A 25,984-nucleotide genomic window follows, 5' to 3' on the forward strand; every position below is an offset into this window, starting at 1 on the left:
ACTCGCGTGCACGCTGGTAATTGACATGATGCCTTTATCGCAACGATTCCATCTCTTCAGTAGTGGTTCCTAGCTGGCGGGCCTCCCAGTCTTTAGTGGTTTCCTATATCAAACGCTTGGTGAGTTGTGAAGTGGTGTGAACTTCAGACGTCTGCGGAGCCCTGCTACACCTGAAACACTTCTGAAGGACGCACGCACACGCACACACGCGCGCCGGAGGTTTCCGGAGCTCCCAGGAAGGAAGACTTGTCTCATCCTCTCCGACTGATGCGGTTAGGGGTTGAAAGAGTGTTTCCTATTTAGAAAAAAGGTATTTCAAAGCGCCTCAGAACGGGGCGGATTAAGCGCTAATGGTGCGAGGTTGCGGCGGGCTTTGGCAGAGTGCGGGTGGGCGGCTCGGCGCGTGCATAAAAGTTGCTCCTGGGACGTCGCTTCTTCAGAGGAACCTGCAGCCCCCCCCTCCCCCCATCACAACTTCCCAGGACCCAGCCTAGAAAACAACCATACAGAAACTTGTCTTAAACATTATTCTCATTGTACATTGCCTGTGAATGAATAGGCTGTGCATCAGGAGTATGTGAAGTGTTTATTTCCGTGACTAATATTATTCTCACGGATAAATTGGACCGGAGTAAATGCTGTAGGAGACCCGTGTATAGGCTGTATACACTGTAGTATAGGCTGTAGGAGACCCGTATATAGGTTGTATACACTGTTTAAAGGCTGTAGTAGACCCAAGGGACAGCAGCAGTCAAGCCGAGCTCCACGATAGACCCGACCATAGACCTAACCATGTGGCAGACTGCGCTCACCGTGCTCGTCACCTACTCCCTGGGGATGGCTGTGTGTCTGAATTCCAACGGCATCCGCACCTCCAAAGAGATCCTGGAAAGCTTGGAGCAGGTAAGACATATATTAATGTATTTTTACTGTGTGCCTGCTATGTGGATAGAATAGAACAGGGTCGAATGTAGCCTTGTTATAATAATATACTGCTCTCCTAGCCTATAAACTACTGCTGCTATTAGTTACTAATATGCAAGTTACTACTACTATACTACTATTGCCTATACTAACTATAACTAGTTCCAATCTAAATTATTGACTATTTTACAATTATTTTTACTTGGCAAATAAATACAGACACAATCAATAAATAAATACAAAGACAATCCCAGGCTAATCTACTCTTTATTGTTTATGGGAATTTGCCAATAAGTGTCAATAGTTTATTGTTGATCTTAAATGTAGATAAAGGTAAACATCTGCTAGCATCGACCTTGACTTCAATACTTTGTATTGATTTGTCGTGCTTCACCCCCTGAACGGCCATAGAGCTATTATGGTTCTGCATCAGCCAAACTCCTGATCCCCTACAATAACACTTCAAAAAGCGAAAGTGCATTTGTGGGTTGGTAAAACCTATGGTGGACATTCATGATTCTGTCCTGAAGAATAACCATGGTCAAACTGTCCCTGTTCTCCTGTTGTCCCCACAGACAGACCCCGTCCCCAGCAGCAACACATCAGACACATCAGGAACCACCCTCACCCTGGCTCAGGACCCCGAGAGGACCTGCTCCACGCCCGGGTGCAGTCCCCCAGAGGTGAGGCGCCCCTCTGTCGGTCTCGTCTTACAACCTTCATATCTATCCATCTATCTACCTGTCTATCTATCGACCTGTCTATCTATCTATCTATCTATCTATCTATCTATCTATCTATCTATCTATCTATCTATCTATCTATCTATCTATCTATCTATCTATCTATCTATCTATCTATCTATCTGTCTATCTGTCTGTCTGTCTGTTTGCTTGTCTGTCTGTCTCATATTATATCTATCTATCTATCTATCTATCTATCTATCTATCTATCTATCTATCTATCTATCTATCTGTCTGTCTGTCTGTCTGTCTGTCTGTCTGTCTGTCTGTCTCATATATCTTTATATGTATCTTTTAACCTTTCTCTCTCTCTCTCTCCCCCCCCCACACACACACAAACTATGTTTCTCTGTGTCTCTCTTATCTATCTATCTGTCCAGCCATCTATCCATTTGCCTCATCTTACTTTACCTCTCTACCTAACTATACTTCACTCCTTTTTAGAAGGAAGGCTGCAGTAACCGGTCTCGGAGGAGAGGCACATCCACACAGGACAGAGAGGCAGACAGACAGGCCAACAGACAGGCAGATAGCGAGATAACCGTTGGCAACAGGACAAGAGGTAAAGATATCAAGGAGCTGCACGTCCTCTAGACATAGTGTTCTGTTTTGTTGTGCGGTCAAACACTAGTCACCCAGATCATACCTTTAGTGTTAAAAAGTGTTGTCACTTATATTTATACATTTATATAAACGGGAACTAAGACACAGCAGATGGAATAAATATAAATCCTATTTAAGCTAAATCCTCGATGTGCTCATCAAACTGATGTTTCCGTGTTGGGCGGTGATGCAGGCAGCTGTGTGCGGAGCGGTGACTGCCAGCCGGGCTTCTGCTGTGTGCGCTACCTGACAGCCAAGCGCTGCCAGCGGGTACCGCTAGAGGGCGACGCCTGCCTGCTCCCCGTCCGCTCCAAGCGGCGGCGCAACCTGGAGCGCTGCAGCTGCGGCCAGGGGCTCTACTGCAGCCCGGCAGGACCCACGGTATCCGGTGCGGCCAAGAAACAGGGCGTCTGCTTGAGCCGACCCGGACAAGGCCAGAGGAACACAAGGCATTCTGGGAAGAGTAGGAGAACAGCGGAGGGTGGCTGCTGAAAGACTGTACATCGGACAAACTTTGACATTTATTAACAGGTGGACTGCATTGAATGTCAGAAGCAGCAATATACTATATACTCATATTTAATATCCATGAACAGGACTTCCGGCTTGTTTTTAGATTAGTCTCAAAAGCTGTTTTTTAAGTCAATAACACCAGGAGGCCTAATTAATCAAATAAAAATGCTTTGTAATTTCTGTGGGTCTTCGAATGTTCATTATTCCCTTGTGAACGACTGTTGCAAGATCTTCTAACACATGCTAAACAAATATATTTGAATTGCCCGTTCTAGGTCATCATTTTCTAAATAAAGACCTTTTTGTAAGTTACCAAAGCAGATGGTGAGCTGTATTTGTGCTTTGCTGTACATTTCATAAATCTGTGTGGTACCATAGTGAGTGTCAGACAAGTGACTGGAACTAAACCCTGTTGACCATGAATGCCAATCATGGATAAACACAGATAGCTTAGCTTCAATTTTGGTATCTGGGGCAATGTGATATCTGGACCACAGCCTTTCGTTGTTTACTGACAAGACACTCTTGGCTAAGGAACACATTCCAGTTTAAGCTTTAGCTATTTAGTTAACATAGCCCACACAGACTTGGATGAACCGCTAGCAGTCTATGGAAGGAAAGAAAACAATAGAGTTCTACTCAATAGTAAAAACAGCACACATTCAGCAAGGCAATTTATTTTATTTCTCTTTAGTGAACAAAAAAAACCTGTTGGGACTTTCTGGAAATCAAAAAGGCAAAAGAAACTTCTAAGGCAAAGTCACGAATGTATTAACATTTTTTGAAGGGGGGGGACACAACAGGAACACTGATGTACGTCAGGGCCTCAGAGCTGCCCGCAGTCTGACACGGTGATTTTGCCCGACGTGCTGCCGCTCTGGGAGCCGTAGCGCTCCACGGTTTTAATGACGTCCATTCCCTCCACCACACTCCCGAACACCACATGTTTCCCGTCCAGCCTGCAGACAGACGGGGTTTAGAGATGTGAAACGGCTCTTAGTGCACATCTGTCACTCTGTCTCACATGACAGACTCTGTCAAGCTCAAAAGGCAAGGACTGAACAAAACACGGGACTGACTACTTTGAATTGGCTTGTGTGAGTCGGCACCGGCACTGCTTGAGGGCATGAGTTACACGGCGTGGACTTTGTGGAAGTTATAGCCTTTAACTTGCAATACAGACGATAAAGGACCCTGCAGTGGGTGTGAACTCACCATGAGGTAATGGCTGTGCAGATGAAGAACTGTGAGCCGTTGGTGTTGGGCCCGGCGTTGGCCATGGACAGGATGCCAGCCCGGTCGTGCGTCAGGTTAAAGTTTTCATCTGCAAACTTGTTCCCGTAGATGGACTTCCCCCCGGTTCCGTTGTGGTTGGTGAAGTCCCCTCCCTGTGAATTTAGTTTTACGTCAGTACAAGGAACATCAGAGGCCCTAGTGACAACAGCGCTGGAAACCAAATGCATAGCTGACAAGCTGTGGTTTGCACAATGTTGTAGGGCTTCTCTAATAGCATAAATAGAGTCCTATGAATCCTTTTGGTTAATGAATCCTGACCAAGCCTTCAGCCCTCAGCTCCTTGTCTTCTGCCCTCACCACCTTGCCTTCTGCCCTCGCCTCCTGCCCCCTTTTTCATAATTCTATGTTCTACGATTTTTCCTAATTTTTCATCAGAGATTCTTTTGTAAACTAATAAAACGTCAAGAAATATAGATAACGGTACATTTTAAATGATGCGCACAACTTGTACTATTTGGAACTATGGAAGGATAGTGAGCTGGATGGAGAGGCAGACAGCTGCTGACAGCTTCAGATATGACTTGGCAGAGTGGCCAGACGATCAAATGTACAGCACTATGCATGTGTCCTCACCTGGCACATGAACCCGGGGATGACCCGGTGGAAGGTGGAGCCCTTGTAGCCGAATCCCTTTTCTCCGGTACAGAGCGCACGGAAGTTTTCGGCGGTTCGGGGGACCACGTCCGCAGCGAGCTGGAGGAATGAGAGAAAAGGACAAAGTCATGTTGTGTACTTTTTGGTATAACAAGCGCAACAAAATAAAGGGAAAACATGCTATAAGTAAAGCCCAGCTAAGAAAGTTGTATTCAGTGACTGGTCAGCAAGCTTCCCATGAAAGAATTTATTTTAAATTGAGTTATATATAGGCTACACACATGGACGAGTGCAGAGTTTCAATTCAGCACGACGGCTGTTGTGCATGCACCACCATGCACGCATGTCTCTGGGGGGGGGGCTCTGGGGGCGGAGTTCGGCAGAACCCTGTTGAATTCTGCTCGGGGTCAGGTGAAAGGCAGTCAGTATGGCGTGTACACACTCTAAATGAAGCAGGTGAGCGCACCTGTAATGCAGATATAAAATAGAGTATAAACACTCAATGCTTTGAGTCACGCTTCTTAAGAACACAAAATGGCTGTAGCGACAAAGACACTGGCCTCTACGGTCAGAGTCCCTGAACACAAAGCGCACAGGAACCAGATATTGGAACAGGTTGTCATTATTACGCATGCACAGCAGTGACGTGACAATTGTTCACCAGACGAGCGGCGGGGATCGTGACCATGTACAGAGTTCCGCAGCATTTCAGAGTCAGCCACACTTGGCCCCTCCCTGCAGGATCAGGCCACATGGAATTTTCCAGAACCATTCCGCAACTTCCTCAAGAGCGTCACCAAGAACCAAACACTGCCACATATAAACTGCGCAGTTGACGCATAACCACCCTGTCCAAGTTGGATAAGATGCCGACACAAACTTTCGACAGGACGAGTTGATAGACACGGACAAGTCCCTTCTGGCGGGTTGAAGGATGAAAGAGGCCTCCACGCGGGTGACTTTTTGTATATAGTTGTAATAACGTAATCATGACCTAACCGTTACCGGTCCGTTGGATTGCACACTACTAGACAGGCACACACTTAGACACTACTAGGGAAACACTTCTCCACTGTCTCATGAAACCTGGTTACGGTTCCATACGCGCGCGCACGCGCAAAATATAAATAGAGCAGTCTGCACAGTGGGCCTATACCATGACTGCTTTGCGTTTAATGCAAACACAAAATGGCTGAAGCGACCCCTCAAATGATCGTGGCCAACACAAATGAAGAAGCAAACGGAGAGCAGATACGCGTCCCTTATTGTAACTGTTAAGTGATTCCGTACAGGCAGCAGAGGCCTGACATGGTTGGGAAGCCTGGATCAGAGCCAGCTCCAGAGAGCCGCAGGATTATCAGCACGCTGCGGCTCGCTCCCCTATAATCATTAGCCATGATGGCACCGATCCATGACTGCGGCTCCCAGTATTGACAAAGTCAAAATCATACGACTCAGTCTAAACAAAATCCACCAATCCAATAGAGGCCACTCTCTCTTGCAGCGTGCGCAGGCTACAGCAAACATGTGATCGGGTGAAAATCAATGATGCACAGATTGCGGCATGTTTCCTAAATGCGCCAGTCTGATATTCCCTGTGAATAATGCATGGGGGACTGTTGCCCTGAACACGTGCGCACGGCTGACTCAGGACCGGCTGACAGCCCGCTGCATTCAGACTTTTTTTTGGTGTAACTTACTTCACCCCCAATCATAGTAAGTGACCGTTACAGGAGGGAAGAGAAGATGTAAAGGACAATTGCGCCACACACAACATTCTTTATTGTTGCAGAAAACTAAAGTTTTACACAGATTAACACGCATCATCACCCATTGAATAAAGAAAAAGAAGGTCTTACCTCCATGACCACTCGGCCGAGGGGGGAGCCGTTGTGGGCGAGGTCAAAAAAAACTTTGGGTCTGGCCATTTCGCAGAATGAAATGGATAAATGTACAATATAATTATTCGGGACCACACCAAGTGAACCGCAAAGAACCGAGAAAAATGGAGGTACGGGGATAAAATTTATATACCACAAAATGGGCGGTCTTGAAAACCAGGACAGTCCAATTAAAATGCCCCTTTTTGAGTGACATGCCAGCCGGCCAACTAAAGGCCGGCATTGCAGGACTGATCCTCGGCTGTAGGTGGAGACGTTTTTACTGCGTGCTTGATTTAAATAGCTGGACCCACCAGTGCACTGTGGTTCATTGATTCGAAGACGTTTCACATATACGAGTACTTTAAAGCCCACCCTCTCGGTGCACCGGGGGAGGTGAAACGACCGTAGTGATCCTGAAGCAGCGCGCCAGAGTTAAGTGACAGTCCGGGTGTCCATTCAGTGCGTAAAGCCGCTATTCCGCATCGGGTCCGCAGTCTGGGCGCGGTCGGTACTCTCAACCATTGCTGTCAGCACTGAAAAGAAAAAAGGAAAGAAAATAAACTATAGTAGAAACATTTCGGGAGTGATGTAATCCGCTTCGTGAACTAACATCGTCAGACTTTCTTCCTGGCCCCTGTAATCTACTGCGGACCAGACGGCCTTCTTAAATAACTTTCTTATGTTTATTTTGTAACGTATAATGAACCTAATACCGATACTAAAGGCTTGGAATAGCTTGTATATGCATTGGGATTTAAGATTAAGGGAGCTTTTTCTTACCCTCTTGGGGGCTAGGCCAGCCAGGGTCAGGGGGGTATCATAAATGTATGGCCTGTTGGGGCTAGGGTCAGGGGGGTATCAAAAATGTATGGCCTGTTAAGCCCTTTGAGACTACCGTGATTAAGGGCAATTGTATTTGTGTATAGGCTATACACAAATACAATTTAATTGAATAGACTAGATGAGACTGGTGAGTATATGCATGGAGTTACAGCCCATGAGTTTTATACTTTACTTCTGGTCAAAGTTGTCTGGATGGATTTGTGGACGTGAATGTTTTGGCCTATAGCTTCAATGCTGTTCTACCATAGGTAGGCCTGTATGTGTGTGGGAAATAAATTCAACATCCAAACCCCACCGTTTATATTGAACTTTTCTACTACACTTTGTTTAATGCCCATTACACACTGCCTTTACAGCACAGACAAGGTATGACAAAGTAGATCCAACATGTCTGAAACGGAATAATAAAACTGAAAAGGCAAATAGAAGTGGTTGAAATAGTATGTTTCGCCTCATTTAAAAAAAATGGAGAGTCCATCGGTCTTTCCAGCTTGTGTTTATTAAATTAAAAGGTTATTAATATTAGCATAATTACTGAATCACAGAGGGATGAACATGTTGAGCTTAGGTCACCTGACTCGGTGAACACTGGACAGACACACAACACCTGTCTGGACTAGATAATTTACAACATATATGAGGATGATGGAAAAACACCCCGGAACACCCTCACTGATCCTTTAAAACCCTCGAGGAGCCCGCTGCACACTGGACATGCAGACATGTGGGCTACTGGATTCCTTGTGAAGTCATTTCATTCCCATCAGTATTTATTACAGGTGACGACACCAGTGTAACGGGAGTCTTTAGAAGCTCAGCGAGACCAACGCATTCTCTTCAAAACTGCAGATGATGGCGGGGGGAGAAGGGGGGTTGGTTAAGGGGACAATTTTTCCAGAGACGCCCGACGCTGGTCCTGCTGTAAAAAGTGTCCACCAGGAGCCGGTAATGGGACTGCGATAGACTATATTTAGACGTGGGGGGGAGGGACTGTCCGAAGGCCAGGGTCAGAGTTCAGTCGTTCCTCTCCCGGTCCATTCATTTGGAAAGGTGAACAAATCTTTTCGTCCTCTCGACAGTGTAGAAAAAAATAAAATGCTTGGACTGCATTGCTAAGTCAAATCTAGTCGTCCTAGATCTGCAAACTACAATGGAGAGAGAAGCTACACCTGTATCATTCGTATACATTTTGGTCATCCCTACTCGGGACCCGATCAGCCAGATGTAAAACCAACCGTTTTCCACCAGTCAGGTTATCATTCAACACATATTCCCCACCTCTCGAACGTTCTCTACAAGTCTTTAGTGGTGTCTGAAATAGTATCAACATCTTCACAATCCCCACCGCGATGCCATGTAAAGGTCTATAAGCACCGGGGAGCATCATAAAGTCTCTGTGGCCAGACGAATCGTTATAAAACATACACTCTCATCATGTTGGAGGAGGGGACACCACGTGAACTCAAATTAAGAACGTTTTTGGAGTCTGAGGTTTACTAAAAAACACACTGGTCGCGTGAGGAAACAGGAGCAGTGGCTTCGTGTGTGTCCCGGCCCACCGCTCGACCAACACCAGGAGGCTGGCGCTCCACAATTAGGAATGGACGATGAAAGATCAATACATTTTTTTCTCTGAGATTTAAAAAAAAGAAAAAGAAAAAAAAAAAACATAATACAGTTACCATAAGACATTACAAATTTGTATATTTAAAAGTTGTTGTATTATCATTTTCTTATTGTCAATTGCCCCATTGAGTCCTGGCGAGGCCTTGCCCGAGTCCAGCCCTACAGGAGGTCCCACCACATCATTTGTGGGTTCTCTTTTTTTCTTGGTCAAAGAGTGTGGGCGCGTGTCAGTTTGTCTGTTTACGTCCTCATTGGTTGGTGTCTGTGCTGCATGAGGGAGGAAAGTGACAGCTATCCACACTGGACCAGTTTCAGGGACATCTAGTGCATTGAAAAAATGACAGGGGTCCATCTAGTTTCTGAGTTTTAAAATTCTCACCCCACATAAATGTTCCTAAAAACAGGCAAAACTAACTTTTTGCATCCACATCGAGCTCCATGACTATTTCACATGTGGAGTGTTGTGGCGGATTTGGGGTGCTTCAACAACTGGTACATTGTATTTAATACATAAATATACAGGAAGTCAGTCATAGCGCCTCGACAGTTCCTTCGTTTCTGGGGATCGGCAAAAGTAAAAGACCTGAAGACTTTGTTGAATCTCTACGAATGCACCAACAGATAGGAGCTGTGAGTCGAACCAGCCCAGCATGAATAGAGCTTCTCCCTCCGGCAGGGGGAGAGCGTCAGAGCCATGGGAAACGTGTTAGTGTGTGTGGTTGTGTTGTATCCTGTGTGTGTGTGTGTTTGTGTGGTATCCTGTGTGTGTGTGTTGTATTTTGAGTGTGTGTGTGTCTGTATCTTCCTTTGTGTGCACGTGTTCCCATTCAGTTATTCTCAAACAGGGACAGCAGGTCGTCATTGTTGTTGCTAGGGTGGTCCGGGGGTCCCAGATAGGAGAGCAGCTCATCTGGGTTGGTCAGATCTGGAAGCAACTACACACACAGATACAGATACTTAGCATCTAGTCTTACAGTTCCTACTAGGATAGAGTTATCTATTCTTATAGTGCATGATCAAATTTAGGAAAATGGCTTTTGGCCAATCAGCATTGTCAGTCAGCAGCAGCAGATCAATTAACTCTATTCCCAAACTTTATTTATAGCGCTGGAGACAAACGCCACAATGACGGGGTCAATGCAAATAAGTTTAGGCACAAAGGTTTTTGGAGGCATTAGTGCCGTACCGGCCTTAGACATGTGCGAGGCACGCCCACTAGACTGTTATTCATGCTCACTGAGAACTGCGCGGCGTGGAGGAGTAGTTCCTCGTTGTTGGATGGAAACTAGCAAGTGCAAAAGCCGGTCAAGGGCCAAACTCGTGCCGTCATTATGTTCAGTCACTGAGAAACTCAATGCTTGTCTTACATGTAACGTAATTCCTCTTTAAATCACACAACTTTCCAAAAAGGTTGGCTGCATTTAACCATAAACGTACAGCTCGTTTCATTGATCTCAGATAATAACCAGCCTGCCTCTCACTGCAGAGCGTGCTTCACTCTCCCTCTCTGCGGGACTTATTTTTTCAGGAGTGACCATATAAGAGTAGTCCTGTACTTGTGTTGATTCAAACAGCCCCATGTTAGTTGTAACTCCTGAAGTACCTATAGCCTCATAGGACAAGGCTGCTCCCTGCTTATTCCTTCTGCTTTGTGTGAAACAAACTGCTGGCTCTGCTGCGTTAATGGAAGATGAGCGAGAGTGATTTCCAAAATAATGATGTCTCTTAACAGCATAACCAAAGTGTTACGAAGCCCAATGATTGCAGCCATAGTACTACATGTAACATAGTTCAATGTGAAGTAAAACAAGGCTTTCTTGAAACATAGACTTAATAGCAGCGCTGTCCACTGTTGCTGGACCCCTGTGCTGAACTGGTGAGCATCGGAATTGTATACGCTCCCATGGCAACCCAAATTGGATCAAATCATTGCAAATTTATGTTGTTTAATATCTTAATTATTGTTTTTTTTATGTTTCAATCCATTGTTATTGTGTAATTATTATTATTAAAAGCTTTAAGAAAAAAAATCATATTTAAATGCCCTCGGAAATATATGTTCAAATGAAGGAGTTACGCTGCAATAAATCTCTTTTTACACAAACACACACACACACACACTCACATCCAACGAAGGTTCTGGAACATCAGACCCCCCTGGCACCCCCAGACCAAACCCGTCGCCTTGGAGACGGGGGTTCTGGTTGCCACGCTGCATCATTTGGTTGCCATGGTTACCGCTCCCCGGCTGGGCGCTACCGTGGAGACCATGCGACTGCTGCTGGGAACCAGCATGGGAAGTGGAGTCCAGCCGGCCTGGAAGAGACATCTGAGCAGAGGGAGAGAGACACACCATGAGAGAGTGAGCGGTGCAGAGGGGATAGGGATGACGACACACGGCACAGCGATGGTGGGCGGAGCAGCCCTGTGGGAGGTACCTGTTGGCCCATGGGATGTGGGGGAGGTTTGTCGGGGGTGAGGAGGCCACTGGGCAGCTCCGACTGGTACGAGAGAGGGGGCGGCCCGGGAGAAGAGAAGTCTCCTCCCACTCCCGGGAACTCTGGGAAGCCTCCAGGCTGGCCGGGGTACCCACCTGCCGCGCAAGGGAGAGACCCGGTAAACAATGATGTCATCACTCTAACAAGGTACGAGAGACGAGGACGCTGTTCACCAACATAGGTTACCAGATCCAGCTGGAGAAGTTAAAAGAAAAAGGGGTCCCTCGATAAACAGGAAGCCATGTGCCTCACATCAAGAGAGGGCTCCTGATTGGCTCTGAGCTGTGCTGTGATATGTGCCTCAATATCTTTGTGCTGTTGTCGGGACATCATGGCCTACATTCAACTGAACATCATTGGGTCCCCCAAAAGGGATGGGTTGTTTAGCTGGTTCGCCTCCCCAATATGCTTGGCCGCGAACAGGAAGCGGAGCAGGCTGAGTGTTACAACGTGGGCCTACCTTGTCCACCGTAGTCAGAGTTGCCGCCGTTGTTGCTATTGCCCCCTGCAGGCATGGTGGGGAAGGGCATGGGCGAGGACGAGGTCCTCGAGGAGGGTCCAGAGGAGGAGGGTGAGGGGCCTAGTGACGCGATCATCTCCATAACGCTGGGCAGGACCATGTGACTCGGGCTGAGCGTGCGGCAGCGTTTCAGCACGGGCCCGTCCGGCTCCTCCTTGATGTGGAGGTCGGGCTTGACTGGAACCGGCTTCCAACTGCAAACTGGGTCGATGGTGATCTCCTCGTACTCAGAGCTTGAGAGACCGGGAGACCGGGAGAGGAGCAGAGGCAAAGGGAAGATCATTAGAGCTGGAAGAGAGCCACAATGCAGAGGAATCATGGCATCCATTGTCAGGGAGTCATCTCATGCCATCCACGGGAATGACGGTCAATCATTGATGATCTCTGGGTGTGGCGTTTCACCTGCGTGTCATGAAAACTGATCTAGATCAGTTCAACTACTCGGATTGGATCAAATCATTCCGAACAGTCGGGCCAAGCAACCATGTTTTGTGGTTGGCAGACCTGTTGTTGGTCAACCCTGAGGCCGCGCTAATGTGCTGCTAACATAGAGGGAGAGGAACTGAACTTACCTCTGGACGTAGATGAGGATCCCCAGCATATACTGGTCCACCTCCAAGCCTTCCAGAAGAGCCGTTTTACTACACAAACACACAATATTGAATAAACATTATATTCAATTTCAATGGCCATTGCCACCATTGCAATCAGCCACTGTTTCAGTTGAGACGATGAGGCCGTCAGAATACAGTGCAGCGTTCACATGATTTTCATACAAATAAATACAGAAGCAACTACACCCATTATTTTTGTCGTGTGTTCGAGCACAACCTCAGACTCATTACTCCTTCTATGCTAAGGGTTTCCAACAGAAACCCACTTTTTTTTAGTGGAGGGTTAGTGCTTCAGAGAGTCAAGATAATAGCGCAGCGTCGAATCATCATCCAGAGTCTACTACAATTATCTGTCAAACAATCTTGTGTATTATTGGATGTGCATTATAATCTCAAAGAACAACAGGATATGTAGATGTAATGCTGTAGGGAATATTTGAAAGTAGAAGTAGATAGCTGGAAAGGGAGCAGTAGAGTACAAGATGTTGTTTCACACACCTGTTGGGGGCTATGATAACGCTATCTGCTCATATGTGATTGAAAGGCAAGAGTCGCTGAACCAATCAGGGAAGATTGGTCAGAAAAGACGCTGCCGCTTTCTAAAAATCACAGACAGATACACCTTGTTTCCTGTTACGTTACGGGATTTTTCAATCTCAAGAGTTCTCATTTCAACTAGTGGAAGAGGAGAATAGGATCTGAATAGGTGCGATTCTACAGTGGAAGGTCTTAAGGGGGTTGATTTTAAACCATTACGGACACTTTTTCTAAGAAGGGGATAGCAATTACACACCAACAGATTCCTGCCTCCAGCAACATGATAGGTTGGAACAAACATTACACGTTGCAAATCGAACCACCCGCTCCCCCAGATTTAAGTTGGCCATCAGACGTTACGCTATTGATATCAAGTCTGATTTGGGAGGACTACTTCTGAGTGTAACCTTTGATGAGTGTGTACGTATGTGTGGGTATGCGAGTGTGTGTGTGTGCGTGCATGTTTAGACATACTTGCACACAGGGCAGCGCCACGTCCCTCGTTCACAGTTGAGCTGCAGGTACGACTCCAAATCAAAGCACTACAGAAAGAAAGATAATAGATACACATTTTACTTAATGAAGACAAGACATCAGAGGCAACATATGGCCATCAGGTAGATTATATTATTGAATTGCACACAAACACACACACACACACACACACACACACACACACACACACACACACACACACACACACACACACACACACACACACACACACACACACACACACACCACGTCATAGCATGGTGCTAGAGGGTGATGGCCGATGCTCAGACCTGGATGTGTCGACAGTCGTGGCCTCGCGCGGGGAGCTGGATACGGCGGAACGTGATTGGACACTTGAGGGAGACCCTGATGGCGGTCTGCTCCACCCCGTCCTCTCCGTTGAGCCCGGGGGTCCCCGGGATCGTCCCGCTGCTGAAGTTCCTCTTTACTGGGAGACAGAGAGACAGACGGAGCAGGTCAGACAGACACACATACAGTAGGTCAGTCAGACAACCAGACTGTCAGACAGGCTGTCAGACAGACACACATTCAGTAGGTCAGTCAGACAATCAGACAGGCAGACAGACACACACGCAGTAGGTCAGTCAGACAATAAGACAGGCAGACAGACACACAGGAAGAAAAACACGCATACAGTGGACCAGTAAGACCAAGACAGACCGACAGACACACAAGCAGACCGACTATCTGACTATCAGCTGTTAGACAGACACACACATCTTCTGTGTAGCTAGCGACTAATACTGGTGCTCACTCATCTTCAGTGATTTAATTTATCGAACACCAATCAAATTGAATTGAAACACCGCTCTCATGGACTTATTGTCTGTTGCAAGTCCTGGCACCTTAAAATAAAAATAGTACTTAGGTAACCTAGCAATTGTAATTGTAAGCAATTGATTCTAGAAATATCTTCACTGTATCGACAGTCACACATTGTTATTTTTTCTTCTGACAAATGTACTGATTGTACGTCACTTTGGATAAAAGCGACGTACAATAGTAAATTATAAAAGCGCCAAATGGAGGTACAACCAATCAAGACAAAACAGTCTCATCCTCATAGACGATAAGCTGCTATTGGGTGGGGTAGGTGCTGTCCATAGGGGATTATAAGAAGGTAAAGCCAAAGAGAGCCTACTCTTGGTAACACAGTGCTCTGCAGGGAGAAGCCTCTTCTTCATGAGTCCCTGAAGAACCGAGCGGACAGACGGCCGATGGACCAGCTGGAGGACAAACAGGTGGGACTGCAGAGAGAGAGAGCGAGAGAGCGAGAACGAGAGAGAGACATAGAAAGAGGGGAATAGTGTAACAAGTTAATACAAATCGATGGTTCATTATTTATTCATAATAATGTGAGTACAAAAAAAATATGATTATGTGGATGATTTATAACTAAGACCGGCTTGAAAGGTCTAGTGTGTATAATATAGCGGTAACAAGCGGTGGGGTTTCAGATTGCAACCAACTGAATACATTCTCTCCCATAACATGGATGCATTAAATAATGAAAACCAACTCATCATAATCCTTCATTTTGAATCTTCCATTACAAATGACTCCTCTTAGTACCGCAGAAATTGTGTTGAAATGGCGGCGCATAAGCTCATCTTCATAGGTTACATGAGCCACGTCCTATACCGGTTTATGGTCACTTGTATCCCAACAATGCTCCTACACAACGACGCTACTAAAATAAGAAATCCCAAATGGGTCGTTGCCACAGTGATAACAAGCCCCCCTCCTTCCTACTACTCAACAAAATCCAACCAATCTTATTTTTATTGGAATACAAACTAATTAATACAAACAAATATAATATTATCTAGCTCGATAGCACTCAATTCTACATACTGTACTGTAAAATTAGGCGGTCGAAGTGGCGCCCGTGTGTGCGTTTGCCTGTGTGCATGTGTGTGTGCGTGTCTTACACAACAGCAGGCTGTGACAGTGATCTGAATGGTGTTCCTTCCTGGTTGGCAGACGTGCTTCAGATACAAGGGCTTATGGGAAGTCTTGTTGTCCCCGCGCTCTATGGTCAGCGGGGTGGCGTTGACACTGACCTGAGAGGTGGAGATACGTAGAGAAACACATTACAGTCATGTACTACAACATTGCCATGGTGTTAGTACTGCAGTACATTTATATTTTAGGGGATTTTGCTGAAGCTTTTATCCAAAGCAAATTACAACCATTCATTCACACACCGACGTTGGAGTCAACCCCGCATGGCAACAGCCAGCTCGCCGGGAGCAGTCAGGGTGAGGTGTGTTGCTCAGGGACACCTCGATACTCTAGGAGGAGGCGGGGATCGAACTAGCAACCTTCTGGTTACCAGTCAACCCCGCTCTATCTCCTGAGCTACTGCCAACCACATACACATAGGTCATAGTGTGTTTGTGTGCGTGTCAGGTTCAGTATAGGCGGTCGGGGATTGAACACTAACCTGAACAGACGCAGGCCAGTTAGTGTTCATCTGCCGATCTTCATGGTGGTAACACTTGAACTGCAGCTCCAGATCTGGCCTAAGAGACGACAGATGGAGGCGGATCCAATCAATGGAGACACAGTGTTGCATGTGTGTCCGTTTGATTGACATATTGTTTATGGGTGTTTGTATGTGCACGATTGTGTGTGCCTACCTCATCATCAGGGTCTTGATGACAGAGTCCCTCAGCTGGAAGACGTGGTTACTCACGGCCAGGTTGTGCTCTAGTCTGAAGGGCTCCAGCACCACGCCGTCACGCACAGGAAAGGTCAGCCGAAGGTCGTCGCTAGGGTTACCTGCCAACAGCAAATGGAGTTTGTTGATATGATTATTACGGGGCAGACAGCAAAGGGTCCCTCGAATGCGTTTACCGTGTTGTCACACGGTTGAGGAAACATTGACTTGAAATTCTTTTTTTAATCAAAACACCTATAAGGATTGACATTTTGGCCTTCATGTCTCATGAAAAAAGAATAATGTAATGAAGCCATACTTGCTCAGCAGCTGGCCACACACAGCATTTCGTGCGCGCATGGGTGTGTATGTTTGTATGTGTGTGTGCGTACCGGAAGGAGGGGGTGGAACCAGGCTGCTCATGTTGGGCTTAATGTCCGGCAGGAAGGAAGAAGGTGATGGCTTGACGTCACTGTTGCTAGGAGACATGTAGGGTGGGGCCATTGAACTCCCAGGGGTGATGGGAGGGGTGGGGTTACCGGGAAGGGGAGAACTAGGGTAACCTGGCAACCCTCGGCCCGGCTGGAAGAGAGAGAGGAGGGGCATTAGACAGTAACAGAAAGGTAGGAAAAAACGAAAAGGTGGACACATGCAATGAACAACGATCAACATGGCATGTGGCCGTTGCGTAAAGAGGCTGAAAGGACTTGGACATCATCCCGTGACGAGCAGTTTGCACAAAGATCCTGTATGTGCCAAGACTTACACTATAAAAGACACACAGGTCGGGCATAATTGGACCAACTGAACCACAGCATAGATGGGGGGCTTACCCCAGTAGGCTGGTTGAACGAGTTGTACGGGCCACCGGCGCCACCTGCTGATAAGGAGTTTAATGCACCGCCCTGCCCATTAAACTGGTCCTGACACACACACACACACACACACACACACACACACACAGAAAGTGGTTAGTCCTGACTAGCAACTTTATTTGGTGCAATGTTGAGCCATCTCACAGAATTCCTGCTTACCTTGTAGTATTGTGAGTTTGGTGGGGCCGAGTTGGGGTACTGTGGGAGGGACATCTTGTGGTTCTGGTAAGAAGGGGAGGGACCAGATCGCTGGGGTGTGGGGCCAGGACCACCGGGACCTGTAGAGGAAGGAACACGTTTAGCGCAAAAGTGGTGACTCAATTGTTTTCATCTGACTTGGCTTATTGTTAAGTTAGCACAGAAAAGGGTTTGCAGTGACTGTATTCTACACTGTTGAAATGGCGACGTTCGAAAGCAGTTCGTCAGCCCCAGCGAACACACCAAAAGTATGATTTACATCCTTAAAGCCACTGAAAACTGGTAAAAATTGAAAAAATAGGCATTTATGATGGAAAAGTTCAAGGGACTACGTGTAGGATTTTACATGGATGAATGGGTTTTAATTGGTTTGCAGATAATGGCAGAAAAGCCTGTTGTTTACAGAGCTCGCCCTCCAGCTCGCCCTCGCCCTCCAGCTCGCCCATGCCCTCCAGCTCGCCCTCGCCCTCCAGCTCGCCCTCGCCCTCCAGCTCGCCCTCGCCCTCCAGCTCGCCCTCGCCCTCCAGCTCGCCCTCGCCCTCCAGCTCGCCCTCGCCCTCCAGCTCGCCCTCGCCCTCCAGCTCGCCCTCGCCCTCCAGCTCGCCCTCGCCCTCCAAGCACAAGCTCAAGCCGGCTGCAGTCCACTTATTGGCCAAAGGAGCCTTTGAGATTGATGCCTTTTCTGCAGCCATTTATGGTTAAAATGTCTTTACTTATATAAAGGAAAACGGAATATAATGGAACATAACAAAAGAAGGCTATCCGGCATTCTTTGTTGCCTTCAAATATGTCCTAGTCCTCCTCCGTCCACTTTGTGTTTTTTGTTCAGGGGATTGTGTTTGTGTGTACTGGGGACTAAAAAAGACTTGGAGAAAAGAGGCACAGCCCTGTCTGAGGCATTGTTGCAACTATGAGTAACGCTATAGACCGCTTTCAAATGAAAGTCCTCTGCTTCTTTTTATCCGGGGGGGGGGACAAATGCGTGTGTTCTAAATTTTGAGGGGGGCAAATCCCCTGAGGTCGACACCTATTCCAAAAAGTATAACATGAACCCACAGTCTGAGAAGAATTCAAATGTCCATATTTACATATTGCATACTGTGGCTTTATGGTTTAGGCCAGGTAGGTTTTCTCACCGCCATGGTACTGCATGTTCTGCCCTGGGTAGGGGCCCTGACCCGGGTGGTTGGGCCCAGCTCCCCCAGGGCCTGGACCCCCGGGGCCGGACATCACGTTCACACTGGAGCCCACCTGGAGCCCGTACTGCTGCGGTACGCCGGGGAACGACTGGGGACAGACACACACAGAGGCAGGGTTAGCCCCATGAGCATCCAGACTTACATCTCTACACATTTCATTCTGAAGATTCTTCGGGGAAAAACTCATCTACCCATCTCATCTAGGTGTAGTTGCTTCCATGTAAACCCAGTATATAGTGGCCAACGATTTCTAAAGTGACTTCTGTTCTAGCTCTATGATGTTCCAATCGATATTTCTGTAAGTTTTAACAAAAGGACTTAATAACAGAAACCATACACTAACGACTATAACACAGAGACTATAAAAGGCAGAAAAATGTACCATAACTTTTCGCTATGCAAGACACCATGTTGTTAACGATTGGTCACTGGTCACATGGATTCTGTCATTATATTTATTTGCAAGTCCCACCTTCAAGTTGCTGATTGGGTCGTGGAGTAGAGAGCTACGAGAGCACCCAATACCAGACCGTGAATCACAGAAAACACGACTCAAATCATAACCTTTGATCAACTGGTGTTAAAAATGACCTAATCATCAATTAATTATCAGACTTTGGGGATTGTTTTTTTCTTTAATCATCAGGATAGACATTTTACATACAATTCAGGAATCATTAAAAGTAATTATTTAGCAATCCTATCAGCCAGAGAACTGTTTATGAATGTTGATGACCACCGACAGTGATTTCTCTGGTTTTGACCCATGCATTGGGCCAGCTCACCTCAGAGTTGTAGGGCCGTTTGAGGCCTTGTTGCGGTCGTAGAGGTCCTTGCTGGGGCCCGGGCCCATAGTTTGGATGCTGGGCCATCCTTTGAGCGGGTCCACCAGGGCCGTACATGGGGCCCATTGAGGGGGGGGCCCTGCTCTGACCAGGGCCCATGCCACCTTGGGACATACCAGGGGGGCCGCGGGGGCCCGCATGGGACATGAACTGCTGGTTGTAGGCCGATCCACCCATCTATGAAACGACAAGTAACCCAAAGTAAACACGCGTTATTATACATTAGACAATGCCCTATTGTGTTCTGCTGCCACCTACGGCCCACATAACTACGGTCCTAGGGACATTTCTATGTCACTAAACAGTCCATTCTACAGTCCAGACCTAGGCGCACGCGAAGATGTGCAGCCTGAGCCTACCTGAGGTTACCAACACGTCGCCAATCTCAGCGTTCGTGTCAAGGTCATAGAATAGCCCTCAATTTTGTCATTTTGCATCACAGAATGTCAAGAGAGTCAGGCCGAGATATTGATTTTAAATAGTTGGACGGGTAAAGAAATATAATTCACGTAGTAACAAAAAACACAAACAGCAAAATGTACTTCTGCAGAACTTCAATAAGGTAGGTAGATCTATACAGCTTGCAGGGTAGAACACTATCCAATACAGAAGGTGGTGAACTTTATTATCCGTGCAATGCGTTTCCTCTTTGTCGATTGAATCACAGGTGTGGAAGCATTGGTGTCCCAGCGGCAAGTAATTTCACCTGTCCATAGTTCATTTCCTGGTTGTGTTTCTCCTGGATGGCAGCCACTGTTGCTGTAGCGGTGGCGGTTGCCGTGGCAGCGGCCGCGGCGACGGCGGCAGCGGCTGCTGCCTGGGTGAACTCTGACCCCCTGGAACCGCCCGGTCCCTGTTGGTAGCTGTACAGGGCAGTATCAGATCAGAACCCAACCAGGGAATGTACATAAACCAGCCACCATAGCAGCATCGCCCCAGCTCTTAAACTAACTTGAAAGACACTGATATTTCTCATGTTTTCTCATCTCTACATCACATTGACTGGAGAAAGGCAGATGCAAGCTCAGCATCATTGAGATCTATATCCACATGTATATTTATTTTGCCTAAGGCATGTTAGTTTACTCCCTCTCATCTGCCGTTGATTAAAAAAGGGATGAACAAAGTGGTACGAGTGGATTTTCTCCGATTTGTGTCAATGTATTTTCAGAAAACAAGTGTGTTGTTATCCAAGACAAGAAAAGTCGTGAACTGAAGAATTTTTTTGTCACCTTTTGGTTGTTTCAAAAAAAGCTAATCGGCAATGGGGGAAAATGCTTTGACGATGCATGTTGTCATTGATTAAGCGGTCAGCCAATCAGATGGCATTCATTCATCAACATTTAGATTCACGGTTCATCTGTCAGTAGCCTACCTGCCCCCATAGCCCGGTGCTCCTCCCGGGTACCCTCCGGAGGACCGGCCATACATGCCCTGGCCCATGTAGCCCTTGTTGGGCTCAGGGTACCCCTGTTGGCCCATGTACCCTCCAGGAGGGCCACCCATTCCGGGCCCACCTGGCCCCTGCATCATGGGCCCCCCACCTGGGTTGTTCCCGGGACCCATCCCTCCCCCACCTAGACCCTGGAGCGAGGGAGAAGGAAAAACAGACAAGGACACATGAGAAATTAGAAAATGTGATTTCTGATCAGGCCGGGTACACCCGTACCAGGGCATCCTTCCCTATATCTACATCTATCCACACGTCTTACCTGACTGGCCGAGGGATTGGTCACCCCCCAGACTGTGGTTACCACGGAGAGGGATCCTGTTGGCTGATTGGACTGTTGTTGCCAACTGGAGGGGTCATAGGGGTACGAACCGTCGCTGGGAACACAAACACACATTCAAATAAATATGGGAACTGTATCGCATGTACTTTGAGGTGTGTGTGTGTGTGTGTTTTGTACTTGTGGGGGTTGTTTGATAGTCCAGCCTTCATGGGGTTCATAGGATTCATAGTCAGGTTGGGGGGGCTTCCTCAGAGAGACAGACAGCCCACCTAGTGAGACAGACAGAATAATGCATTGTGTTTTCTGAGACGTTTACTTTACTTAGCAATCGTGCCCAGAACCTGTACATTCTGCCAGAAACATTGAGCTACATCAGGAAATTATTTCCAAGCATAAAATGATTGAAATGGGACAATTTGAATACAACAAGTACTATTTACATCTCATTGAATATGTAACCCTGCTGTGGTACAGGGACTTGCTGTACTTTCAAAACTACACGAGGAGCAGCATCATTACCTATGATGTGCAGTAGATAAAGAAGAACAGCTCTGCCACAATCACTCTTGTTGCTAGGCTACAGCTGCCATAACCCGGTTCATTGGCCAGAGTCATGTCACATGACCCACAGAGCCCCTCCCCACCATCCCCTAACTAAGGTGTGTGTGTGTGTGTGTGTGTGTGTGTGTGTGTGTGTGTGTGTGTGTGTGTGTGTGTGTGTGTGTGTGTGTGTGTGTGTGTGTGTGTGAGAATAAAGGAGGGGGAGGAAGTCATAGTCACACATTCCTGAACATCACTGTGGTGTCAAACAATACACACAGCGAGGAGATAGGAAGGCTGCCACACGTGTGTCAAAGTTAGATATATAAAAGAGGATACAAATGATCTATTACACATCTATAAAAAAAAATGTATTACCTTTATACCAGAGTAGAAAATATACCAGCTAAGCTAACTATTTTATATGCAACCATGACATTTTTTTCCTGCATGAATCGTCCAAACCATCTGCCCTTGGCATGCTGGCAGGTGTTATTCTTCACCGAAACATCTCCAAATATAGCCCTTTGTAGATTCCATGTTATTGGAAATCAAAAGGGAGTGCATTCATTGAGGACTAAGAATGTAATGTTACTATAAATGTACACTGAGTTAACTGTTGAAATATGAAGTCTGCCCAGTGCATCTCAGTGTGCCACTTTAAATAGACTGAAGTCCATTTTGGAGCCAAAAGAGCTTACTGATATGCTTATTCTAAATATATGTGTGAACTTTGTTCATGGTCCAACATAAACACCATCCAATGGTGGATGTATTAAAAAAAAAATAAAGCAGGGTTCAGTTGCTTGACCAGGAACGGAGCGATCTCCGCTAGTTCGGCTGCTAAAGATTACCAAATTGCAAAAGTTCATTTTGGACCTGGAATATGTGATTAGTCTATTAATATAACATATTTAGGTCTACAATTTTAGGGTTATTTTGACATTTTACAATGTCATGTCAGTACAGTATGTGGTCACAACAATGTAACAAATGTTTGAAAATGTTTTGCATGTTTAAAACTAAATTGTAAGTACCACTTGGAAATCCGATATTGGTAAGGCAGATTGTATGCACTGCCAATTAAAACAGTTAAAACATTAAGAAAACATAATGTAAGGGACCATTTCGGCCCAGCTAGGTGAACCCCGCTTTAGCATGCAAGAGGTCTTGTACTCGCATGCAAATTTCCTAGGCTCCTGTGCAGGCAGTGGCAGGTAAAACTATAAGGACATGGTTTATGAAACACTGTAAATCCCATTGCTAGACTGACAGTCAGAGGGAGAGAGGGTTAGAATAAAGATAGAGTGGTCGGGCCTACAAATATATATATTAAAAAGTTTGAGTTGCTAGTACACATTTCTTTGAACTTGAGTCAACAAACACACCGCCCCAACAAACACCAACACCAAAAATATTCCTCTTGGCCGACATAGGCCAACACCGATTCAACATGTTAGCAACCAGAAACTTCTCAAGTTAATAGCCAGCGACAGCCAAGGGATATGGCAGACTGGCCTGTGCAGATTGTTAGGGCAGTGAGTAAACATCTGGAAGGATTATGAACTTGTGATTTTATTTAATTTGGAGGATAATTCAATTGTACATGACATTATAAAGCACATTCAAAGGTTTTTAAGAACCCAGTCTGAGAAAAAGCATGCCATGTGAAAGGTCTGTAGACAGAATTGCTGGGTATATGCTCCTGTAAACATTATCCAACTGAGAGGCGTAGGCTGGGGGTTCGATCAGACACTATGGCACTTTATTTATTTATTTTCTCTACGGTAAACATTCCACCTCAAAACAGCTTAATGTTGGCCTGCAAGTCATGTAGTCATCATAAACATCTTTCAAGTTTCACCTGGGACTACTTTGAACTCCGGCACGTGTAGTATGATGAGGTTCTCTGCTTCCTGCTACTACTGAACCGTTGTGGTCCGTCTCCTCACTAGAGAGAGTTCTGTTGACCGGAGTCAAATGTGCCTTGTATGTGTAAGCCGGTATAGTGGGCCAATACTATCTGGTTCTCGTTGTATGTTTACAATACCATAATGGAGCTCCCACACACAGGACCAGACCAACACCCTCAGTGGAGCTTAGTCTTTACTGGTTAAGGTTCAATGTCTGAAATGGATATAGAGGATGGATGGAGGCAGACATGAAAGTTCTCCTGAGATAGGATCTATAGTCTGAGCACAACGTTACTAAAGAACAAATCTCAACCATAACATAAATTGCAGTCGAGTCATATTCATGACCAAAAGTAAAAAATAAATAAAAATAAGTAGTATTTTTAAGTAGTATAAGTAAAGGCAGTTCCACAGAGGAGCATGTAGTCGTATCATATCAATTATCTCACAGACCTTCCATTCTCTTTGCAGACTATATTTGGATTGCTCCATCTCGGGTTCAATCGTCTTCGAGCTCAATGCCATACAACATAGTAGCATAACAACCTGCAGGAAACAGACAATAGCAATGTTGGCTCTGAGCCAGCAGCCACCTCTCCGTCCCACTAGCGTGCACGGTCCACGCGCCCTGTGGTACTGGGAGAACACGGGCGATAAACGGTCCTCGGTCCTCGTGAGCATCGGTACAGGGAACGCTCGGGCCAAACGAATATGTCAGGGGAGGACATTTTGAAACGTCTTGCAGTGTGGCCACCAAAGACAGGCTAGCAGCGAGCTAACGAGCCGCACACCACTGTTTACAATGGCAGAGAATGAGGATTTGCCATTAGCTGCTGTGCTAGCCTCCTTACTTAACAAGCATTAGCATGCTAACGAGGCGACTGCGTAAATGAGCCAATCCCATTTAACAACCCAAGGAATTTGCTTATCTAAATGTCCCACGGGTGTACCACTGATATTAGTACACTGCTGAAATCGTGACTGGGTGATTCATCCACTACAATCGGGGAATAAAATATTTTCTTTACAGCTGTTACCAGGCTAACGTTTGCGGGCTATGACAATGGAATGCTACGGCGTTAGCCGTTAGCAACCGTTGGCTTCCATCTCTAAAATACACATACAACCCTGGAACATTGAGCATTAAATTTAACCACACTATTGCCTCTATCTCACACCGTATACAACTATATGTCCAAAACCGAGAGCAAACGATTAGTTTATTTAGTAGCCGACCTTACCTTGGTTACTTCCTCTGTCTCCGAGCCCTCGGCCGGGCTGTGTGCTCAGAACAGAGCAAACCCTGGAGTATAAATTACCAAAGGGGACCCGAACACAGCTCCGACAGGAACCCCCTTAACCTGTCCGGTATCTGCTCACTAAATCCCTCACGGAAGTCCGTATTCACACAGGTTTTCACTCCAGCCAGCTAGCCCAGCTAGCTTGCTCCTGTGTATTATCCTGCTGTGGATATTGGCACCATCCCCCGATACTCCAAAATCACCAGAATGCACCCTTACACCGTGGGTCCTGGGGCATTCTACCAGCTGCTCCCGCGGTCAATTGCTGCCATTAAAGATGGTTCAACCGTAAAACTGAAGCCAAGCATACGGCTGTAGAAACTGCCTTGTACAAGACCCGAGGCTTTTCTGTTCCTATCCCCCCTGCTGCTCCGAGACACCGAGAGAGAGAGAGAGAGAGAGAGAGAGGGAGAGGGAGAGAGAGGGAGGGTGAGAGAGACAGACCGAAACAGGTCCACAACAACATTACTTTCACACTTAACATAAATAGTTACGGCAAAAAATGGATAGGGATGTAATTGAAGTGATTCAGATACAATGAGAACGACGATGCGATAATAATCATTAGAAAGACAAGCAGCCAATAACAGCTGTATTATCATACTATTATTAGGCCTAGAAGCAGTAGGGTACGACTACTAATAGTCGCAGTGGTGGTAGCCTAGTATCGATATAGTATTTATTGTAGAAGGAAACATAAATAGTCATTCATAAGGAGTACTATTTATGTATACATTCAAAAAAATCTATATATTCATCTATATTATTCTTCTAATCAATTAATACAGGTGAGATGCAATACAATTTTTGTGCTATTGATAATATGGCCAAAATATGTATATTCTTGTGCTGAGTGTGTGTGTGTGTGTGTGTGTGTGTGTGTGTGTGTGTGTGTGTGTGTGTGCGTGTGCGTGTGTGTGAAAGAAAGATGAGGGAGAAAGTCCAGACGTCACATGCTATAAGGCCCCCAACAATGCCATACTGTACATACACACAAACCGTGTTATA

General features: G+C 46.2%; 2 protein-coding genes across 2 annotated transcripts; both read right to left on the bottom strand.

Annotated features, from left to right (window-relative positions):
* Positions 1-3,448: 3,448 nt before the first annotated feature.
* ppiaa (peptidylprolyl isomerase Aa (cyclophilin A)) lies at positions 3,449-6,678 on the bottom strand. The gene is made up of 4 exons (XM_079729267.1): positions 6,533-6,678; positions 4,653-4,772; positions 3,999-4,171; positions 3,449-3,742 (listed from the first exon to the last, which is right to left on the bottom strand). Exons 1-4 carry the CDS (start codon positions 6,599-6,601, stop codon positions 3,610-3,612), a joined length of 495 nt encoding a protein of 164 aa, XP_079585393.1. The 5' UTR covers positions 6,602-6,678; the 3' UTR covers positions 3,449-3,609.
* Positions 6,679-7,836: 1,158 nt separating this feature from the next.
* On the bottom strand, positions 7,837-25,344 carry zmiz2 (zinc finger, MIZ-type containing 2). Its single transcript, XM_079747759.1, has 21 exons — positions 24,917-25,344; positions 21,400-21,491; positions 21,202-21,316; positions 20,865-21,073; positions 20,196-20,352; positions 19,430-19,666; positions 18,582-18,732; positions 17,407-17,525; positions 17,206-17,295; positions 16,765-16,954; positions 16,353-16,494; positions 16,157-16,235; positions 15,642-15,773; positions 14,852-14,957; positions 13,980-14,137; positions 13,669-13,736; positions 12,616-12,684; positions 11,984-12,276; positions 11,464-11,618; positions 11,151-11,354; positions 7,837-9,960 (listed from the first exon to the last, which is right to left on the bottom strand). Exons 2-21 carry the CDS (start codon positions 21,447-21,449, stop codon positions 9,853-9,855), a joined length of 2,832 nt encoding a protein of 943 aa, XP_079603885.1. The 5' UTR covers positions 21,450-21,491; positions 24,917-25,344; the 3' UTR covers positions 7,837-9,852.
* Between the last annotated feature and the right edge of the window lie 640 nt (positions 25,345-25,984).

The sequence above is a fragment of the Pollachius pollachius genome (genome assembly GCF_949987615.1).
Source record: "Pollachius pollachius genome assembly, chromosome: 1".
NCBI lineage: Eukaryota > Metazoa > Chordata > Actinopteri > Gadiformes > Gadidae > Pollachius > Pollachius pollachius.

Excerpts from the sequence above, each read along its gene's own strand:
- ppiaa (XM_079729267.1), bottom strand. The coding sequence starts at position 6,601 with ATGGCCAGACCCAAAGTTTTTTTTGACCTCGCCCACAACGGCTCCCCC. Across the intron at positions 4,773-6,532 it reads TCGGCCGAGTGGTCATGGAG|CTCGCTGCGGACGTGGTCCC; the intron begins GTAAGACCTTCT and ends TCATTCCTCCAG. Across the intron at positions 3,743-3,998 it reads TGCACAGCCATTACCTCATG|GCTGGACGGGAAACATGTGG; the intron begins GTGAGTTCACAC and ends GTCTGTCTGCAG.
- zmiz2 (XM_079747759.1), bottom strand. The coding sequence starts at position 21,449 with ATGAATCCTATGAACCCCATGAAGGCTGGACTATCAAACAACCCCCAC. Across the intron at positions 11,619-11,983 it reads CTCTGACTACGGTGGACAAG|GTGGGTACCCCGGCCAGCCT; the intron begins GTAGGCCCACGT and ends CTTGCGCGGCAG. Across the intron at positions 9,961-11,150 it reads TTCCAGAACCTTCGTTGGAT|TTGCTTCCAGATCTGACCAA; the intron begins GTGAGTGTGTGT and ends CTGTGTGTGTAG.